This window comes from Eschscholzia californica, unplaced genomic scaffold, assembly GCF_041429995.1.
Source record: "Eschscholzia californica isolate CP2 unplaced genomic scaffold, dmEscCali1.0.p SCAF_5, whole genome shotgun sequence".
Classification (NCBI taxonomy): Eukaryota; Viridiplantae; Streptophyta; class Magnoliopsida; order Ranunculales; family Papaveraceae; genus Eschscholzia; species Eschscholzia californica.
The window spans coordinates 19,952,054-19,974,156 of NW_028238472.1; the positions used below are offsets into that span (position 1 = coordinate 19,952,054).

The 22,103-nt window shown below is 35.9% G+C and overlaps 2 protein-coding genes and 1 long non-coding RNA gene across 3 annotated transcripts; 1 reads left to right on the forward strand and 2 right to left on the reverse strand.

Moving 5' to 3' along the window:
- Nucleotides 1-2,664: 2,664 nt before the first annotated feature.
- Nucleotides 2,665-3,432, reverse strand: LOC147537715 (protein FAR1-RELATED SEQUENCE 4-like). Its single transcript, XM_086642828.1, has one exon. The coding sequence runs from the start codon at nucleotides 3,430-3,432 to the stop codon at nucleotides 2,665-2,667; it is 768 nt and encodes a 255-aa protein (XP_086498954.1).
- Nucleotides 3,433-5,240: 1,808 nt separating this feature from the next.
- LOC147537716 (protein FAR1-RELATED SEQUENCE 5-like) lies at nucleotides 5,241-5,957 on the forward strand. The gene has a single exon (XM_086642830.1). The coding sequence runs from the start codon at nucleotides 5,241-5,243 to the stop codon at nucleotides 5,955-5,957; it is 717 nt and encodes a 238-aa protein (XP_086498956.1).
- A 682-nt stretch (nucleotides 5,958-6,639) lies between these two features.
- Nucleotides 6,640-7,468, reverse strand: LOC147537717 (uncharacterized). The gene is made up of 2 exons (XR_015224814.1): nucleotides 7,410-7,468; nucleotides 6,640-7,100 (listed from the first exon to the last, which is right to left on the reverse strand). It is a non-coding gene; the product is annotated as an uncharacterized LOC147537717 (long non-coding RNA).
- Nucleotides 7,469-22,103: the final 14,635 nt, after the last annotated feature.

The window sequence follows — 22,103 nt, forward strand, 5'->3', positions numbered from 1 at the left end:
TCGCATTTTTGGGTCAATCTGGATTGCTCTGGAGAAGGCATATCAGTGAGATCCACTTTCATAAAAATTTCAAGTATTTTTTATTTTCTGAACTACCGATTGACGGTTCGCTAATCGACACTTCGACTGATGAAGGTGATCGACTTTTTGGTCGCACTAGAAATATTATAATATTTGTATGCTTTCCATGAACTATTGAGACAATTAAAAAATTTCGTGTGAGAAAATAACATAACCAAAAAAAATTTCTAATCTGAAGATTATTTCGATCTTGGGGAATAAATAGGAAGAATATTTAAATCTGGATAAAAATATACTTAAGACAAAAATTAAAACGAAATTGTGACAACAAGAGTGTACTGCCGCCAGCTGGCGGCAGTATGTAAAGGTTTGCTACCAGCTGGCGGCAGTATGCCTTTGCATACTGCTTGCTAGCAGCAACCTGCTTTAGACTTAGTTTCCGTGTGCAAGTGTAGTACATATATAAGGTCGAAAAGGGTACGACAATGATGGAAGTACCGTTCATTATGACCGTCTCTTTTACCGTATTGATGACGTGGCAGCAAAAAGGTGATATGGGTGCGTTGGTTTCCAACCAAGTTGACCACCAAATCTTTCTAAACAAATCTCATCCCTCAATAACTATTTAAATCTTACTAGTCCATCTCTTTTAGTTTGTACCATTTACTTATCTCTTTCATGGCCACTTTTTTTTTCTTTTCATGAACAACCATTTACTTCTGCCTCTCTCATTAAAACAGGAGGTTTGAAGCTTATAGGAGGGTTCTTAAACAACATTGTATTTTCTAGCTGAAAATATAAAATACCACATGTGATACAATATTTTCTTACTTCAATATGTCTAATATTCTTTATATAAAGACGACATACAAAGTGCATAAGTAAAGAAAACAACCCATCAACTTTAATTTGAATTATCATATCTTTGATCAACTTGCTTTAGGAGGTTTGCATAGTGGAAATATGACGGATACATTTTCGATAGAAATGTCACTAAATATATATTATACTATGATTAAATTAGACGATAGAAATAGTATAGAGACACATACATTTTCGTATGTCATGAACTGAACATATTGATCATGTGTTTGATAAAAAAAAAGTTGTTTTTTTAGTTGATGGTGTATAATGAGCATCGCCTTCTTGGGTGTGCGCTATCTCAGATGGACCCGCCTCACCCTGTGCTTGATAAATATAAAATAATATTAAGTTACACGTTAGACATAAATAAATTAAAGAAACAAGGTTCTTCAATCATTACCGTATTTTTGTTTTTCGACGATTGGTTGAAACGCGTAGATTTTAACCTTGTAGACTTGGGCCTCCCTTTACGCCTAACACAATGTGGATCACACAACATAACTTGATCATCGTTAACATTTAAAGGTGTTTTTGCATTGACACTTGATGCTGGAGTTGGAATAACACTTGACCTATAAATGGGAATAGATTTCTTCTCATTTTCACACCAGTCAATGTATCTTTCACATCTTTCATTGTCGTCACATGACAAGTCAGCCACTTCTTCAAATGCTCTATATAATTGGTCATAATGAATAAGATCCTCACTTAATCCCCACGCTCCACCACCTGCCCGCATTTTCGAGTGTGCTCTCCTTGCATCTTTTCTCCATCGACGTAGTATATACTTTTCTAGAAGGAAATCACAATCATTGTTTATCATCACACATATAGCATGTCTACACAATATACCCTTAAACTCTAACATACCACATGTACACGATACTGCCTGATGTAGCTGACTAAACGAAACTGTGAATATCATCGTCTTACGATTTTTTCCTCTAATCAAAACCTGATTTCGTATGTCATAATCTACATACATGTTCATCTGACGAGTATACACAGGGTAAAGATATAACAATGAAGTTATTTCTTCTTGAAATTGTTTGAATATTTTGTTAGTATAGACAGCTTAAGCTTGTTTCTCCATCCGAAATCTTGTCACACATGGTATCATTTGTGAGTATGATCTGAAATCAGCTTGAGCTTCTTGTTCTACTTTATCTTTTGCTGCACGGTCATATTGTTCAACAAATTAGTGTAAAGATGTTTTAGCACGAACATAACCATAAAAAAAAAAAACATTTACACCCTCACTACGTTGTGTACTTGACATACCTGTCCAAAAAGTAGTCTTAAGGTAAACTTAGACCCAACTATGTCTTATCTCATACATTTCTATAAGCCACTTGTGTTCATTTAAATCATATTTGTTAAGCATTTCAAACCAACATTTCAAACTCAACTACATATTGTGAATCATATATCAAATTATGCATTGCATGGTTGATATGCTCATAATTTATGTCACTGCCAAATTTTTCAGGCAACTTCTTGACAATATGCCATAAGCACAATCTATGCGTAGTTTTAGGGAACACTTTTGCTATGGCGGCTTTCATTGCCGAATCTTGATCTGTAAGTATTTCTATGGGATGGGAGTCATGCATGCAAGTAAGCCAAGTCTCGAAAAACCATACGAATGACTATATTTTCATGTGAGATTAAACCACAATCAAGTAATATTGTTTGACCATGATGATTGACTCCAAACGCGATCACATCTCCAAATTCTTTATAACATTTCATACTTCTCCCATCTTCCCAAAATAAATTTTACAAATGATCGTTCTCATCATGATCCATACGATAGAAAAAATCCTTATTTTCTGCCTTCATCTTCAAGAAATAACGTTGTATTGTTACAACATTGTTTTCCCCAAGACGACCCCGTCTAAGCTCATCTTCATAGTTCCTCGCATCTCTTTCATTCAAAGGCAAGTTTTCATAACCATGCGCCTCTTCAACAATTGTACCAAAACTCTTATATGGTATAATTCCCGCTCTTTCATGTAATCTCAATTTTCTTCTCACTGAGGCCTTATTGATTCCATTACATTTGTAGAATCGGGATTGTGTGGGGCTGAGAATATGATTATGATCAAGGAATGAGGAAGTTATTCTCCATTTGTCATTCAATCCAAGAGTTACTTTGATTTTAACTTTGCAACCCGTTTGACACTTTGGTCTTAGATTCGAGATAGTAGTAGAATTGCTAGCTCTTTTTCCTTCTCGACCACAAGTAAAAGTAACATATCTGACAACTCCACTAGAATCTTTCTTACTAGTTCGTTTTCGAATGCGAAATCTAATTATAACTCCATATTTTCTAAAACATTCATATACCTCATCAAGCTCATTGAAGGTTGTTCTAATTTTAAGTGACCGTTCAACATTTGTTTTATTAATGTCTAAACCACCAACTTGTTCTTCCAAACCATCAACTTCTTCATTTTCATCAAAAACAATATCCTCTTCAACTTCTAAATCATCATCATCTTCTTCTTCCTCTATGAGTACTTGTTTTCCACGATTATCACCCATATAGGTTACCTAATTTACAAAACAAACAAAGTTGTAAGATTTGTATATATCTCTAATACTAACAAAGATAAAATTTTCATGAACAACGAATATTTTTCTTAAAAAGCTAACAAAACTATCAGACTTGTATACATCTACGAAAACTATTATAAATAAATAAAAGATATAAACTACTTACTGAGATTGACTTAGATAAAAAATAAATAAAAGAACAAACATTTTTATGAACTAGAAATATTTTACTAAAAAACTAACAAACAAGTAGGGTTAAACACAAACCTTTGGTGAAGAAGAACTAGAAATATTTTAGTAAGATTTAGTGAAAAAGATGATATATTTGTAGAAGAAAAAGAGTTGTTTGTTGGTTAGAATGAAAAATTGGAATAAAAATGAAGATTAACGGTTGAAAATTAAACATGCAAAATAAATTTAGTGGTTGTACATTTATTAAAGTGGGTGAAGTTTTGAATTTAATAACATTTATTACATTTTCAGTTTGAAAGAATTCCTGGGAAAAGAATAAGGAAGTAGAAACCTAGTTAATTATTAAATGTATCCAAAAGTTCTTTTTGATAAAATCTTAATTACTGGATTGCCACTCATTGATGGTTGTTTTGAAAAGTAGTTTCTCTTTAATGTGGTTGTTGTGCCCACAAGCATCTCGTTAGTTCCCTCATAAATGCTTAGATTATTTACGGGAGTGATAGGGGGACTCCAAAGGGGTACTCCATCTTGATCTTCATTGATGAGTTGTAGAAAAGACAAGGTACTTTATCACTTTTTAATATTAAAGAGATTAAGTAATAGGAGAGAGATAACTTGTTGTTGTTTACCACCATTAACCATAACGGAGAGGTCAAATCAGCTTTTATTAATATCAAAAGGTAATAATAAACAACTAGAAGTTTTTACTTTTGGGGGTATTTTTGCCTTTTTGTCGACTAGTCAAATCTTTATTTTTTTTATTCTTTTTTACTTTTTCAGAGAAGTCAAATCGGTACTTTTTATTTTTTTTACTTTTCAGATAAGTCAAATCGGTTGTTAAATTACCAAAATATTATTTTTTATTTTCAATTGTGACATTGAAATCAATCTCTGAAACTGAATCTCGAATTTAAATTTTTTTTCTCCTTGATTGAACTTTCAGACTTATATAACACTCATACTTACACCTATCCTTCTTCTAAACATTCATCCTTCTTCCAAATATTTAATTTTTCATCAAATAACTTCAAGTTCTTCTTTCTTCAACATTTGAAGTCCACTTGTTAAAATTTCTTCCATAAGGTATGTAAAAGATACTACATAAACTATGTGATCTTTGTATTTCTAACATTTGATGCAATTTCTTGTATTTTCAACATCTTCATGCTATTTTATTTGAAATGTCTTATTGCTTTTACTTTGTAGATTAGATAACATACATGGAGGATGTACGTGGAAAATCTATAGTTGTAGAAGAGTCGGATGATGATTTAGAGGTAGAAGAAGATTTTGATGGAAGTGAAAAAGACTTGGATATAGTTTAGAGATTAATTCAAAGGATTTACGAACACCCCTTCAATATGGAACACAATATGATGATCCCGTCAAAGTGTACGAAAAATTCAGAAAGTATGGGTCTATAATGGGATTTCCAATCCGGAGGCGAAGTAGTAAAAAAAAATGTTGATGGAGTTGTTGCATACATTGCTTTCACTTGTGGTCGAGAAGGAAACAGACCTAGCAAAATTGCAAATGTCTTGAGACCTAGAGCAAAGTGTCATACAAATTTTAAAGTTGCGATCAGAATCACTCTTAGCTCAGATATGAAACGGAATATTACTACATCACAACTTGATCACAGCCATGTTCTTAGTCCTACCCAATCTAGATTCTTCAAATGCAATCGAATCATTAATCCCTCCGTCAGAAGAAAATTAGAATTACACGAAAGAGCGGGAATTCGAACAAATAAGAGTTTCGGTGTGATTGTTGAAGAGGCACATGGGTATGAAAATTTACCTATCACAAAAAGAGATTCACGAAATTATGTAGATGCTCTTAGGCGAGCCCGTCTCGAGGAAGGTGACGTTGTTACAGTACAAACTTATTTTTTGAAGATGCAGTCGGAAAACGATTTCTTCTATCGCATGGACCATGATGAACATGGTCATTTTGAAAGAGTGTTTTGGGCAGATGCAATGATCAGGAAATGTTGCAAAGAATTTGGAGATGTGACCACATTCGATACGACTTATCTAACTAACAGGTATGACATGCCTTTTGCTCCATTTGTTGGAGTTAATCATCATGGTCAAACAATCTTACTTGGTTGTGGTCTAATCTCACATGAGGATTTGACTTGGCTTGCTTACATGCATGACTGTCATCCAATAGGAATAATCACCGACCAAGACGCAGCAATGAAAGTTGCCGTTGCAGAAGTGTTTCCTAGAACTAGGCATAGATTGTGCTTATGGCATATTCTCAAAAAGTTTCCCGAAAAATTAGGTAGTAATAAAAATTATGAGGTTATTAACTAGACAATACATGAATTGGTATATGATTCACAGTACGAAGTTGATTTTGATCAAGGTTGGATTGAAATGCTTTAAAAGTATGATTTGCATCAACATAGGTGGCTTTATGAAATTTATGAGTTAAGACATAGTTCGGTCCAAGTATACCTTAAAATTCTTTTTGGACCGGTATGTCAAGTACACAAAGAAGTGAAGCTGTAAATGCATTTTTTGATTGTTATGTGCATCATAAAACTCATACGGTCGTGTAGCAAGAGACAAAGCAGAAAATGAAGCATTAGCTAAACTTTAAATCATACTCACAGATGATTCCGTGTGTGACAAGATTTCGGATGGAGAAACAAGCTCAAACAGTCTACACTAATAAAAAATTCCAAGAAGAATTAACTTCGTTGTTATATCTTTTTCTAGGGGGATTCGTCAGTTACACCAGTATGTAGAATATGACACTAGATCAGGTTTTGATTGGAGAATAAAATACCGTAAATCAGTGAATTCACTGTTTCATTTAGTCAACCGCAACAGGCAATATCATGTAGTTGTTGTATGTTCGAATTTAAAGGTATATTATGTAGACATGTTATGTATGTGATGGTAAACAATAGTTGTGATCTCCTCCCGGATAAGTATATTCTACGTCGATGAAGAAAAGACATTTAGTTTATTTTCATGCAATTAGACAATATGACTTAAAACATAAAACATGTCAATGTTATTAATCCATAAAATAAAGACACATACAATCTAACATGAATTAATTCTTTTCCATAGACACAACAACCTTCGTAACTGATGTTGTGATCTTTACGGATTTCTTCTCGACAATTCGAGCCAATTTTCAAACATGTTTTCGAGCTCTGCCACTTCCGCCAATGACGGGCTTCCTTCTCCTACTTCAATCTTCTTATCCGATTTAGTCTTCTTATCCGAATCAAATGACTTACTTTTATCCCACACGAAATACTTACATTCCCGCACCGAATAATAAAAAAATAGACGTCCATTATTTAGACCATCTTTGACAAATCGTAATCAACGAATAATACCTTCTCCGCATTTGGGACATTTTTTTTATCGAACATTCGATGAAGTTGTGTCCGGCTTCTCTGCAGCTATAACACATCCCATTGTTATACCCACTCATGGCTACATATTCAAATAAAAGATAAATTGGATCAACTCATACAAAATTTGCAATCTAGAACTATAAATTATTTACAGAGTTATTATGACATTTAAAAGACCCAAATTAAATATTTTTGTCCAAATTAGCTTCTGGAATTTATATCCTATAGATTAAACTCAAGAAAACAAAATATGGAGATTTGAATTTGGATTTGACAAAAAATGATAAAAATCTCAAAAAAATTATGAACTTGGGTTTGGACAAAAAATAGACTTGGGATGAACTTGGGTTGGACTAAAAAAACCTCCAAAGATCGTTATGAAACATACCTTTTAGAATGAAGCAAGATTCAACCCAAATTGATAAGTTTTGTCTTTGATTTCTTCCTATAATCAAACAAGAAATAAGAAATTTTATAAAAGTTTTTGGGGCAAATGTCTCTAGAACTAGAGAGAAAGACAGGGACTCTTTTTATTGTTTGTGGAAAAAATAGAGAGGCTTGGGGCAATTTAAAGACCAATTCTAACTGTATAAGTAGAAATAGAAAGTAAATTTGAAGTGGGGTATGTCCACATGGGTTTGGATGGAAAAAAGAAATTTATTCTTTTGTTTGGCATTAAAACACCAAAGTCAATTCAACCTGTAGAAGTAGAGAGAGAAAGTAAAATGTAGTGGGGACATGTGCACATGGGTTTGCATCAAAAAACGAGATTTCTTCTTTTGTTTGGCATTAATTGAAAACACTAACGGAGTGCATGTCGTCCGTGATTTTCTGTCTCGTCCATGGACACGTAGGCAATGTAGTACGCTTTGGGGTACACTTGGACGGATCTTTTATCATTTTTGAATTACTTATGGGTTTATTCACTTTATAGGAAAGGGTGGTGGACCCCAGTTCCCTTTATCTCATTTTGCAATTACTTAAGTGATGTCCTTGTGCTACAATTAATTTGGCAATTAATTTAAAAAGGGAGAACATACCTGAGGGCTAAGGTTAATTATGAATAAAAATTTGGTGTCCACTAGGTGTTTGACACGTGGAGAATAGTGATGGTGACTACACATTTCAGAACTACACCGTATGTAAGTGCGGTTGTAAACCTATGATGTTCGAGGCGTCTCGTAATTCCATTATAATTTCATTTGAATTTTGTCGAATACTACGGGAGTGACTGGATTTTGTTGGCTTGTCACGTTAGACTAAGTGTGAAAGTCATACTAGGGTCATAGGCATTAAGCTTTCTAAAAAGCTTAGACTAGTAAAGTTGAGGGTGTAAGGAGTTACACGGGAAGGCTCAAATTTACAAACTCTTATTATCAGAAATAAGTTAATTATTTCGTCGTTAAATCGTGGTTTAGTATTTAAACGACAGTCCAAATATGATGAAGCATTCTAAGTAGGCTTATCAGATACGTGATTTGGTAAATGAACCCCTACTAAGTGAACTTAGAATAAATGCATCATAAATGTCCCTAATCCAGGTCGTTGAAGTGGACAACTACGACTCAAGAAGACTAGCATGTGAGATTGACCGATAGCGTAGTTTCATGGGCCATAAGAACTGGAAATTCTAATCAATTACATGGGTGTATGATTGAGAATATACACTGGATAACCCAACATGAGAGTTGTTCAATGAGTAATGAAATACGTCATGAACTCTCTTAGGCAAGATTGAGAAGATTCCTTATATATGAATGCTCCACTCATCTTATATAAGGAATGTCAAACTTTGGTACCGCCAAACGTCGTGTCGTAAAAAGAGGTTATAAAGCCGATTACCGGGAATGACATTATAGACAGGAAGTTAAGTGGGAGCACAAGACTGGATTATGTCCTCCTAACTAGGTTACTATTAGTATCTCCGGACCATTTGAGGAGAAGTAGCTGAAAATGTGTGACCACACTCGAATATATTAAAAGTTAATCATTCGCTAGGTCAGTTGTTCTCCTGATCGAGAAAGTCTGAAAAGGTATGACGTATCAGATGAGATGCGAAGAGACATGGGAATCAAGCATTGTACTTGTTCCAAGGACAAGTGGGAGACTAAAGGATATATACGTTCGGTCTGAAGGAGATGTCCTTCGACCAAGGTAACAATGCGATCAATTTGTCAGCTAGGATAACGATGAATTAATCATGAAGATCATCCAGTCTGGTCCAATTAGGGGTCGCAATACTTTACTAAAAGCCGCTTACGATCATCGGATTACTTCGGTAATTCGCGGCTAACATAGACCGGATCCTACAACGGGTTACACATAAGAGGGGTAGATTGATCGGAAGATTCGACTAGTCGGAGCCAGACTAAAGATGGATTGGATCCAACTAAATAAGCCAAAAAAGTTCGAATGAAGATTCTGAACAAACATAGAATAAACCGGGCTTAAAAGAGAAGCACGTCAGCAGGCTCATGAGGCCCGACCATAAGATGGCCGGCCAAGCCAAACCCATAAGGGGCTGGTTTGGACGACCACACTTAGGGGAAACCCTAATTCTCTTAAAAGGGTATTAAGGGAAGATAAGGTTATTATCTTTTCTGAGGGTCTTTAGGAATCCTTGTTTGAGTGAAACGCTTACTAGGAATTCCCTATATAAGGACCAGTCAGGGTTCAGAGAAGGTGTGAAATTTTCTCAGAAGAAAATCACTCTCTTCAAACAACTATTTGAGAGAGAGGGTTTTAGAGAAAAAAAAACTTTCATTCTATTTATCTAGTTAATGTATGGGCCAAAATACGTCACCAGGAGCGCCCCACAAAATCCATGATTAATGGGCCCACACGGTTGTCAAGCCTATGAATTAATGGCTGATGGGCCCGACCCATTAATCTTTCGGACACCCCGAAGCAACGTTTAAATACGGTACATCCATCCCTGGATAAAGAGGTCCACCCACACCTCCTCGACATACCAGAATACAGAAGCTCATTCAACCCTGGATAAAGAGGTATGCTGATGGGTCTTGAAAATGTCTCATCTGAGTCGTTTAATTTAGTCGAGTTAGTTCGTTTCGAGTCTTTATTATAATAAAATGGTTGATTTTCTAGATTAGGTGTTTTTTGCAGAGTTGGGTGCGAAAAAACGGTTAAAAATGAGAAAAGGGATGCATGAAGGGTATTTTGGTCATTTGAAGTCGAGGAAATTTTGGTAACTTGGCCAAGTTCAGAGCATGGGTGATTAGAGTCCGAGACGAGCTCGTAGGAGAAAACAGAAGTCAATTCGGAGTCCGGATGAGTGAAATATTCAAAGTCAAAGTCATGTCAACATTTGGTCAACACTCCAGACACAGTTGGACACGGTTCTGGCTAGTGGGATAAAAGTCGATGACGTGGCCCGACCTGGGATGTGGAGCATCTTATTTTGGTATTCCTGTTCAGCACTGAAACGAGCCCCAAATAGGAAAATTCAGTGTAACTCGTTGCTAGATAGTTCCGTAGTCCCGAACCATATGTTTTAATCTTGGCCATCAAATTCCTTTCTTCTTAATCTGTCGGTTGTTGTTACCAACCCACCTTATTATACTACAACCGGCTGCACCTTATCATCCGAATTAAAGCACCAACGGGCATTAGTCATGTGGTCCCTCTAATCTACTTTTAACCCCCGAAATTACCTAATAGCCCCTCCTTTTTGTCCTTTTCAATTTTCAACCAATAAGAACCCATTTCTTGAGTAGAAAGCAACCCTAACTTCCTATTTTAACCCTCTTTCTCCCTTTTTCTCCCAATTAACTCCTAAAACCCTAGTCATCAACCCATCTATAAATAAATCTCTACCTCCCTCATTTCTCTCTAGACTTGAAAACCCTCTCAATCCATCTTTCTCTACTCCTTTCTATTTCTTTCCTATACCTTCTTTTTCCCTCTCTTTAATATTAGTAGTATTAGCTAGTCTTCTTCTTACTACTCCTTCATCTTCTTACTAATACTACTACCAGGGGTGTACTCGAGTCGAGCCGAGCCGAGTAGTAAGATGTTCAAGCTCGGTTAGTGTATTTGACTGTCGAGCTTGAGCTCGAGCTCGAGCTCGTTCGAGTAATTGTCCACTTGTTCAAGCTCGGTTCGTATAAGTTTGAAAGAGCTCGAGCTCGAGTTCGAGCTCGCATGGTCTTAAGCTCGTTTATCAAAATACTTCAAATTAAAACTTCCTAAACTATCAAAATACTTCAATGATCATTTGTCACATACAATAATAATGATTAATTATTTATATTCCGATAATTTTTTAATCGTTGATATTTCATGTACAAGTTTCAATACTAATACGTAATTATGTACTACAATATTATAAGAGTATGTTAAACGAGTTGTTCACGAGTAGCTCGCGATACACTAAAGAATGATCAAGCTCGACTCGTTTACATAAACGAGCATGACTTTGGGCTCGTGTTAAGCTCGTGCTCGTTAATATTCGAGTCGAGCACGAGCAATTGTCGAGCCGAGCTCGAGCAGCTCGTTAAGAGCTCGGCTCGTGTACACCCCTAACTACTACTACTTCTTCTCTACCACTATTATTCTTCCATTAATAGTCTTTTCCTTATTCCTTCCACATTCTTCTATCATCTTTATCCCCTTTCATCTCTTCTTTCCAACTTCTTTCTACATCTAATTTCTTCCTTCTCTTTCTTTTTTCTTATTTGGGTAGCAATAAAATAGCTATTACTTGGAATTCTTGGAGTAAAATTCTTGAGCACAAATGGAGCAAATCTTGGACAAAATGGAGATACATGAGTATATGGATTTTGAAGATTCTTGGTGATTTCTTTCCATTAATTTATTAGTATTTTTTCATTTATTTTACAATATCAATGAATGCTTCTCTAGATTCCATGTATAGTTAACTTAGCAATCTAAGGTTGTAGATGAAACCCATTTTGGATCTTTGTAATCCTTGTTCTTTATTAATTAAATCCCTTGATGTGCTTTAATGTCTATTGATTGTTTATCTATATGGATTGGATTTTCTTTCCTTTACTCATGCCTGATAATTAGATATTTCATACTTTCGTTAAGTTGTTAGATGGAATATGCTTTTTAGATGATGAATAATAGTTAAACGATCTGAATCTCTATAAGGAAGACAATTAGAATTAGTAATTATAAAATTATTTTATCTAGAACATCATCCGAAATCCAAATATTGGATCCCGAGTAAATACAAAAGAGATTTATGTAATTAAGTGTTTGTTTTATAAAGTGAAATTATGCAGTGGATTTTATAACCTTAGATATCTTCTCACCTCTCTCTTAGATAGTTTAGTTAGTTTTATTTGTTTTCTTATTTCTTACAAATCAATCATCAAATTTATGTAGTAGGGTGTGTGTGTGTGTGTGTGTGTGTGTGTTTAATCTAAGTAGCTATTGACATCTTGATTATTGGGTTAAACTCGCCTTCAATATCCGAAGTTTCCTACCTATCCCTTGGGACGATTCACGAATTTACTAACTTACTATAACTTGACCCCGTATACTTGCGGGAATAGACCTTTTTTAGGCCTATCAAGTTTTTGGCGCCGCTGCTGGGAATAGGTTTAGTAGTTTGGATATCGTTTGCTTGTTTGTTCATTAGTTTAGTGTTATTTTCCTACTTAGACATTTTTGCTTTATTTGTTTTTTTATTTTCTTAAGTGTATTTTCTTTTAGGTACCATTTCAAGGAAGTAGCCAAAAGAGACATAGGAGCGAAGGAAAGGAAGGAATCGAGAAGTAAAGCAAAAAGTCGATAGTATCGCATTTTATCTCTTCTTTCTTACTTTTGTGCGATTGTTTAGTTCTATAATTGTTAGTTCCCATTTTGTGATTATGTTTTACCATCTTTGAATATTGTTAGATCATGACCCGTTCTTATAACGGTTGGCCATTCGATGTTGATGATGATGAGCTTATTTCGAGGATTCCCCGCACTAACCGACCTGATATGACCTTAGGTGAATACCAAAGGATATGTAGGGATGCTCCAATTAGTGAGGGGAATAGACCATTTGAGCCTGACAGATCTTCTATGACCCTAGGAGAATACCGATGGATGTGTAGAGACGATCAGATTAGTGATGGATATGGTCCGACATCAAATATGTATGAGAGACCTTACATTTCACACTTTTCTGAGACAAATGATTTTAGTGGTAGGTATCATCCTAGCGTGTATGGTGGGAACTATCAGCAAGAGTCTTCATCTCGTTACACTTGTGAGCCTTATCATGAAGAGACTCTTGAAGATAGTTCTCAATTAGAGTTTGTGAGTCGTCTGACTGAAATGATGTTACAACTTAAAGAGACACAAGATCGATTTCAACAGACGCAGACTCAAATGCAGCAAGAGTTACAACAAACGCAGACTCAAATGCAACAAGAGTTACTTCAGAAGTTTGAGTCTCTAAATCATCAATTAGAGATGATTGCTTCACAGTTATTAGCCGACGAGGAAGAGGTTTCACCACCCCAAACTCAAGAGGGTACCTGGTCCGATGGCGAGGGTAATACGTCTAACCCTAGTATAAGTTAAATGTCGACGAATCAACTGAGAGGGCCCAAGAGTTTGAACAAACTGATAACCTTGTTGTCTCGTTTCCTCACCGTGTGTCGTCTCATAATGATAGGACTACATTAGACTTTGAGATTCAGGATGATGGCTCTATGAACAAGTTTGGGGATGACACTATTTTGAACTTTTCGATTTTCGACACTTGTAGGGAGTCAGTCTTAGATGCCAGGCATGATGTTATAGCTGACTATGAGGCTTTAGATGCCTTTGAGGACATCGATGACATAGTACCTAGAGACATGTTGGATAGTTTGTCGGACTATTTACCTAAGGAAACCGTGGACCTTGACTTGGTCCTTGAGCCTATTGCCTTACCCTTAGAGTCCAGTTCAACCTTTCACGTGATCTCAGACTCGGTCGTTGATCCCTTTTGGGACATTTCAAACATCTCTCTTAAAATGTCTATGGACTTAGTGGATGTTCTATCAACTAAGCTTGCAGATGACTTTTTGCCTTCGACTGACCTCTTAGCCCTTCACTTATATGTCGATCCTTTTGACGACTTCTTAGTCGTCGCCCCTAGCATTTATGCTTACTTAGTGGACCGTGCATCCACTAAGTTTGGGGATGACTTATTTTTTTCAATCGTCTTACTTGCACTTTATAGTTTGTACATAGTTGTGAGACGATTACCATTTGTATATAGATTTCTTTGGGTTGACCCCCAAATCTTCCGTCTTTTACTGTATGATCGTTAGGCCGATTGAGATAGGTCTTGATGTTTGTGGTTATCATCTCTGGAAACCCTCCACGAGACATAACTCGTGCTCTTGTGTGAAATCAAGAGAATCAAAGGCTAATTGCACAGCTCAATGCAATCGTGTATACCCACGTTAGTGGTAGATTTGTATGTGGTCATGTCTTTATGTGATTCATTCTCATGATATTTGTTGATATTTTAGGAGAAATTCTTATATGTTTTACTTCTAAGGCGTGGTTTGTTCCAAGTTTGGGGACGCGTCTCTTTATCTTTTGGTGAGTGTATGCTTAGAACATTGGGGATGCGGGATATGACCATAACCAATGCATGACCATGGGTTTCAAAGACAAAAAGGTTCAAATTAGCCAAATTTTGAAAATTTTGAACATTTTGAGTAGATTTGCATGTGATTCTAGTGATAGTTTTAAGAATTTTGATGCATATGTGTCGAGTTGATGAGTTTTGTGATTGCTAATGGCCTTTGCACGAAAGTTGAGTCTTTTAGTGTTTGTGTTGTGCCATGTGAGTGACGTCTTAGTGAAGAAGAAACATTTCTAAAAGACATAGAGTAGTCATTAGTGGAGACTTAACCCATGTGAGAGCTTAAAGCCTAAATTACCATTCGAGTGTACTCTTCCGCGCTAACTCCGAGTAGACTGAAGAACTACTCAACCTCGTAACTTATAAAAGAGCTCATTTGATCTCATGTGCTCAATTTCCTTAGCCACTAGGAGTGACATTAGGATAACGAATTAACCTTGTCCTTGTAGTCCATGAAACCCAATGAGAATGCCAACTAAAGGAAAGCGGATAATCCATCATCATCCATCATCTTATATCCCGAGAATGAAGACATGAGATAAAAGAATGAAAAATGTCAAAAGCAAGTATGAAATGAAAAGTTGATTGCAAGAATAGAGTTGTGTGTGTTGTATTTTGTTTTTGTTGATTGTATTTGTGTTATGAAAAAAAAAATGAAAAAAAATGAAAAAAAGTGATATGAAAGAAAAAGAAAAAAAAGGTGAAAAAAAGTGATTTTTGTGTATGTTTGAGCATGTGTTAGCTCTTTTGTGTGAGTGATGTGATTCTATATATGTGTTGGTGTTTTTGTTCATGAATAAGTGTTCGAAGCAAGAAACAAATGTTGAGATGCTTAAGAGGTTCTACCATAATGAAGAGGTCAAAATTCTCGGGAATCCACCATCGTCATCCATCTCTAGTATCCGCTAAACTTTAGAAGGCATTTTTAGAGGGTAGAATGGGTGAGAAGGGCAAGTGAGCTTCCCCACTCTATTTAGTGGCTAATTCCTTTTCGAAGATCATTTGTTCCAAAATGTTGTCCTCACCCCTTTTTATGTATTGAGTTCAAGTTAAGTGATCACACTCACACATACGAGCGAACCATTCTTGAGTGATTTCATTTTTGGAGTGTATGTCCGTGAGGCCGAAGTCGAGGCGAAATGTACTAACTTGGGAATCAAAGTTTTGTGACTTCAGAACATAGATGTGCTCATTATGGTATGACACTTGCATTTTAGGGTAAGACCATTAGTGAAGAGATCTTTAACTTTCACATGAACTTGTTTACTTGATTCATTATGTTTTGACATGCTTAAACCCTTCACTATATGAACCATGCTTATCTATGATTTAGATGTTGGACCCTTTTGTTTTATGAAAATCGAATTTTGTGGGTATATTCTCTGAAAACCCTCACGAGACAATACTCGTCCTCTAGGGGTAACCTAGGGGTTTAAAGGTTTGTTGCATACGCTAAATGCAACCGGGATGCCTCTGAAAGTGAGATAGGTCTTTTCTTTTGTTTTGTTTTGCTCGAGGACTAGCAAAATTTAAGTTTGGGGATGTTTGATGGGTCTTGAAAATGTCCCATCTGAGTCGTTTAATTTAGTCGAGTTAGTACGTTTCGAGTCTTTATTATAATAAAATGGTTGATTTTCTTGATTAAGTGTTTTTTGCAGAGTTAGGTGCGAAAAAACGGTTAAAAATGAGAAAAGGGATGCATGAAGGGTATTTTGGTCATTTGGAGTCGAGGACATTTTGGTAACTTGGCAAAGTTCAGTGCATGGGTGAGAAGTAGAGTCCGAGACGAGCTCGTAGGAGAAAACAAAAGTCAATTTGGAGTACGAATGAGTGAAATATGCAAAGTCAAAGTCATGTCAACATTTGGTCAACACTCGGGACACAGTTGGGCACGGTTTTGGCTAGTGGGATAAAAGTCGATGACGTGGCCCGACCTGGGATGTGGAGCATCTTATTTTGGTATTCCTGTTCAGCACTGAAACGAGCCCCAAAGAGGAAGATTCAGTGTACCTCGTTGCTAGATAGTTTCGTAATCCCGAACCATATGTTTTAATCTTGACCATCAAATTCCTTTCTTCTTAATCTGTCGGTTGTTGTTACCAACCCACCTTATTATACTACAACCGGCTGCACCTTATCATCCGAATTAAAGCACCAACAGGCATTAGTCATGTGGTCCTTCTTTTCTACTTTTAACCCCCCGAAATTACCTAATAGCCCCTCCTTTTTGTCCTTTTCAATTTTCAACCAATAAGAACCCATTTCTTGAGTAGAAAGCAACCCTAACTTCTTATTTTAACCCTCTTTCTCCCTTTTTCTCCCAATTAACTCCTAAAACCCTAGTCATCAACCCATCTATAAATAAATCTCTACCTCTCTCATTTCTCTCTAGACTTGAAAACCCTCTCATTCCATCTTTCTCTACTCCTTTCTATTTCTTTCCCATACCTTCTTCTTCCCTCTCTTTAATATTAGTAGTATTACCTAATCTTCTTCTTACTACTCCTTCCTCTTCTTACTAATATTACTACTACTTCTTCTCTACCACTATTATTCTTCCATTAATAGTCTTCTCCTTATTCCTTCCATATTCTTCTATCATCTTTATCCCCTTTCATCTCTTCTTTCCAACTTCATTCTACATCTAATTTCTTCCTTCTCTTTCTTTTTTCTTATTTGGGTAGCAATAAAATAGCTATTACTTGGAATTCTTTGAGTAAAATTCTTGATCACAAATGGAGCAAATCTTGGACAAAATGGAGATACATGAGTATATGGATTTTGAAGATTCTTGGTGATTTCTTTCCATTAATTTATTAGTATTTTTATTTATTTTACAGTATCAATGAATGTTACTTTAGATTCCATGTATAGTTAACTTAGCAATCTAAGGTTGTAGATGAAACCCATTTTGGATCTTTGTAATCCTTGTTATTTATTAATTAAATCCCTTGATGTGCTTTAATGTCTATTGATTGTTTATCTATGTGAATTGGATTTTCTTTCCTTTACTCATGCCTCATAATTAGATATTTCATACTTTCGTTAAGTTGTTAGATGGAATATGCTTTTTAGATGATGAATAATAGTTAAGCGATCTGAATCTCTATAAGGAAGACAATTAAAATTAGTAATTATAAAATTGTTTTATCTAGAACATCATCCGGAATCCAAATAGTTCATTATATTGGATCCCGAGTAGATATAAAAGAGATTTAAGTAATTAAGTGCTTGTTTTATAAAGTGAAATTATGCAGTGAATTTTATAACCTTAGATATCTTCTCACCTCTCTCTTAGATAGTTTAGTTAGTTTTATATGTTTTCTTATTTCTTCCAAATCAATCATCAAATTTATGTAGTGGGGTGTGTATGTGTGTGTGTTTTAGTCTAAGTAGCTATTGACATCTTGATTATTGGGTTAAACTCGCCTTCAATATCCGAAGTTTCCTACCTATCCCTTGGGACGATTCACGAAGTTACTAACTTACTATAACTTGACCCCGTATACTTGCAGGAATAGACCTTTTTTAGGCCTATCATATGCCCTGAACTCTCAAGCAAACCTCCCACCGCATATCCGTTGGAGAGACGTTACATTCATTCATGACGACAATATCCCGGATATGTCCGTTCAGGGGTTACGAAGTCCGTATTAATGGTGACAGCCCATGTGTTACAACCATTAAAGATGACAACTATCATCAGGCAACGGTCGACCCAAGACACTATAAAATGACGGAACCAAGAATGATACAGATCATCGAGTGATCGCCGAACACACCCCACTACTCTCTCTCTCTCTCTCTCTCTTTTAGAGCATCATCCAATCTCTGACTAATACATTCGATCATCTGGTTCCAGGCAAACACATCCAATTCCTGACAAAATCACTCGATCAGAACCCCTCTACTTTCTCTCTCATAAAGAGTATCATCAACCCCCTTTCTCTCTCATAGAGTCTTACTCTTTGATAGAATCCCGCTTCATCATATAGTCCTGCTTCATTTCCCTCAGGTACAGAACCTAGTCAAGTACAAGACCTTACCAAGTACAGGGTTATCTTATCAAAGTACAGGGCCTTGTGGAAGAAAGCATCTATTTTCCCTCTCCACCATTATCAAGGGTCCGCCTACTTTATCAAGGTTCGTCTACATCAAGGGTTCACTTACCTTTAATAGGTCAGGACCTTCCCACATCTCCCACGTGACAACCAACAAGGGTCGGCTCACTTTATCTCTCTTAGAGGTCAGACCCTTAACATGCCACCCACGTGATAAGGTCAGATCCTTAAAGCTCCCCACTTATTTACGAAACGTACCCCTGGACAAGGCAAACCTCTCTAGGGCTGTCTCATCCACAAAGCAAACTTTGTAAGCACCATCATAACCGCTCTCTAACCAAGTTAGGCTATCCGTAGAGATCGAGCTCCGGCCACTCTTCAGGTCGTGCTTAAACTCCGACCATTATCCAACCAACATTCCAAGGATATTATTCACGTATATTTTACTTCTCTTGCAAGCTTACTGACTTGACCGTCGGAGCCCCATAGGCCGGCACCATCCCAGTGTCCAAAGGGACCTACGGTCACGTGTGCTCCTGTCTCTTCTGTCGCAGGTTAAGCCCAAAGACGTCGTCGATGCCCGCAAAAATATTAACAGGTGGAGGTACGACATCCAGTCAACGACCCGGTCCAGCTGACTTCTTGACCCGCGATTTCTTGCCCTCACAATCAAGAAGAAAGGTTCTTCTCAACCTTCCATTAAGTTCTAGTAGACATTAAGGAAGGAAGATCAAGTTAACCTACTCGGTCTCTCAAGTAGAGGAGCGGCAATTAGAGCTCTTGATCTTCACACGCGATTGGAAAGGTTTGAGAGAAAAATTGCGTTTAAGGTTAGTTTTTCCCGATTCTAGTTCTTATTAGTTCTTGCATATGATCCTGGTTAACTAGTGTTAAACATTAGATGTTTGAGATTCCGCTTACAACATTAGTTAGAGTATTAGATACATATAAAACCCAATAAGCAAGGCCACTGAAGGCACACCTGTCATGTTGTGCGAAGGTGGACGCATAAGGAAGGCCCAATGCTATTGTTGCTTGCGCTAGGCCCACATACTATTTTTGGCCAATACAGATATCGAAAACACATGATCATTGAAACAAATTTCTGCAAACAATTCACCAAAAAACAGTCGAAAACAAAAAAAAAAACAACGAAAAAGGATGAGAAATGGAAAAAAAAAATGTAAAAACAGTTGGAAATATTTCCAAAATAAAAGACAATGAAACAACGAAAAGATGTTAAAAATAAAACAACAAAAAAAAGGATACCGACAAACATTTTTACAAAATCTGGAGACAACACTTAATATGGATTAATAGCAAGACTAAGTGATTTTTTTGCTATAATTGATCTTTTTTTGGTCGAATCTTCCATCAACCCACTAAATAAATACTTATTTTTGTGTTCTCAAACTACACCTTAAAATCAACGCATCAAAAGAGGGTCTGAAGTTAAAATTCTAGTGGTGTTGAAATAAATAATTCAAAAGTAACCAACATGTGCATAAAACCTAATTCCCAATCGTCATTTCATTATTCTTTCTTCTCGAGGTGTTCCAGAACCTATCGTTCCTACTGTTTCATCTCTTTTGGCTATTTTAGCTTAACCTATTGATATTCTTTAGGATTGACATTTATTACTTTGGTAGATAGACACATCTTTTTATCGGCGACACAGGTAAAAAATAACTAGTTATTTGTGACAAAACGAATAAAATGGTTCGAGAAACGAAAATTTCTAAGTTGAAAAACAATATAGGAAAAATATCAAAGAAATATAGTACAAAATTACATTAGAAAGAACAAAACATTATTTTTTTTTTTAAAAAGTCGGTGAGAAAACGGTGATAAACGAAAAAGATGTAAAAACAGTAAAAAGAAACAAAATATAGTGAAATAACGACACGAAAATGAAAAAGAACTGCAAAAAATAATTGAGGACAACAAAAAAACATTTTACAACATTTGGAAACAACATTTAATATGGTGTAGATAGGAGGAGCAATACTAAGATATAAATGTGTGTTTATTTTGGTTTTAGCATTTCGTTAATTTTATATTTAGTGACTAAACAATTATTAAGAAAAGATAAGGACCATTTTTTTTGCTAGTACCAATTTTTTCTTGCCCGAATCTACTATAATTCCACCAAATGAATATTTTTTTTTTCTTTCAACAAAAAAAAAAGAATAATTTTTTGTTTTTTCAGACTACACCTTAAAATCAACACATCAGAAGAGAGAGTGAAGTTAAAATCCAGTAGCGTCGAAGTAAATAAGGGTCCGTTTGTTATGTGAGAAATGGTGGGAAAGAAAATCAATCTCTTCCTATGGGAAAGAAAGTCAAATTCTTTTACATGTGATATAATCTTTGAACTGTTTGTTAACATGGTAAGAAAATTGGGGACTGCTTTCATAACTTCTTGAGTTTAAGACTCCATTCCCAATTTCCACATTCGATTATGGCTGAAGCCTGAAGGGAATAAACCCTAGATGTCGATGAATCAATTTGATGACATCTAGAGATCGTCTCCATTAAATGAATCAGAGGAAGAAACCTAGAGAGAAAGAACTTTACTCATTAGATAAATCAGAGGAAGAAATCTAGAGAGAGAAATTTTGGACAGAAACAAAGATAGAGGAATAAACCCTCTCTGCCGATTAGTTGAATCAATTAGATGAATCAAAGATGAAGAAATCGACTCAATTAGATGAAGCTGAGGAAGAAATCGACTCAATTAGATGAAGCAGAGGAAGAAATCGACTCAAGTAGATGAATAAGAGAAAGAAATTAACTCAATTAAATGAATTAGATGTAGAAATTGTATTAGGACTGTCTTCATTGAAGGAATCCCTCTCTACCTATTTATCACCAGGTACTCCTTTACCCATTAGATGCTTCTGTAGCATCTGATTTTGATGTTGGAATTGATGCTCAAATCAATGGTGATACAATCGACTCAAGTAGTATGTCTAGCAGTGATAGTATTTTCGATTATGAACACGGGTTTCTTAGTTGATTGAGTGTGATGTGAGTTAGGAAAGGGATAGAGCAGTTTGGATCGAGAGGGAGAGAGAGTGGGCGATGGATACGAGTGGAGAGAGAGCGCAATTTGAGATTAAGAGTGCGAAAGTGATTTTACCACCTTTTTGGTGGTAAAATTTTGATGGCTCTTTTCCCACATTTTTTTCCTACGAAAAATTGGTTTTCACACGTTCTGGTTGAATCAAACAGCAACAAATCGATTTTCGTAAGAAAATTTACGAAATCGATTTTCTAACTCTATTTTCCCACATAACAAACAGACTCTAAGGAAGAAACAAATAGCACCTAAGAGCATCTCCAATGCAACACTCAGTCTTAGAAACTCTGAGTGCCACCTAGATTTTTAGAGTAT

Excerpts from the sequence above, each read along its gene's own strand:
- LOC147537715 (XM_086642828.1), bottom strand. The coding sequence starts at position 3,432 with ATGGGTGATAATCGTGGAAAACAAGTACTCATAGAGGAAGAAGAAGAT.
- LOC147537716 (XM_086642830.1), top strand. The coding sequence starts at position 5,241 with ATGAAACGGAATATTACTACATCACAACTTGATCACAGCCATGTTCTT.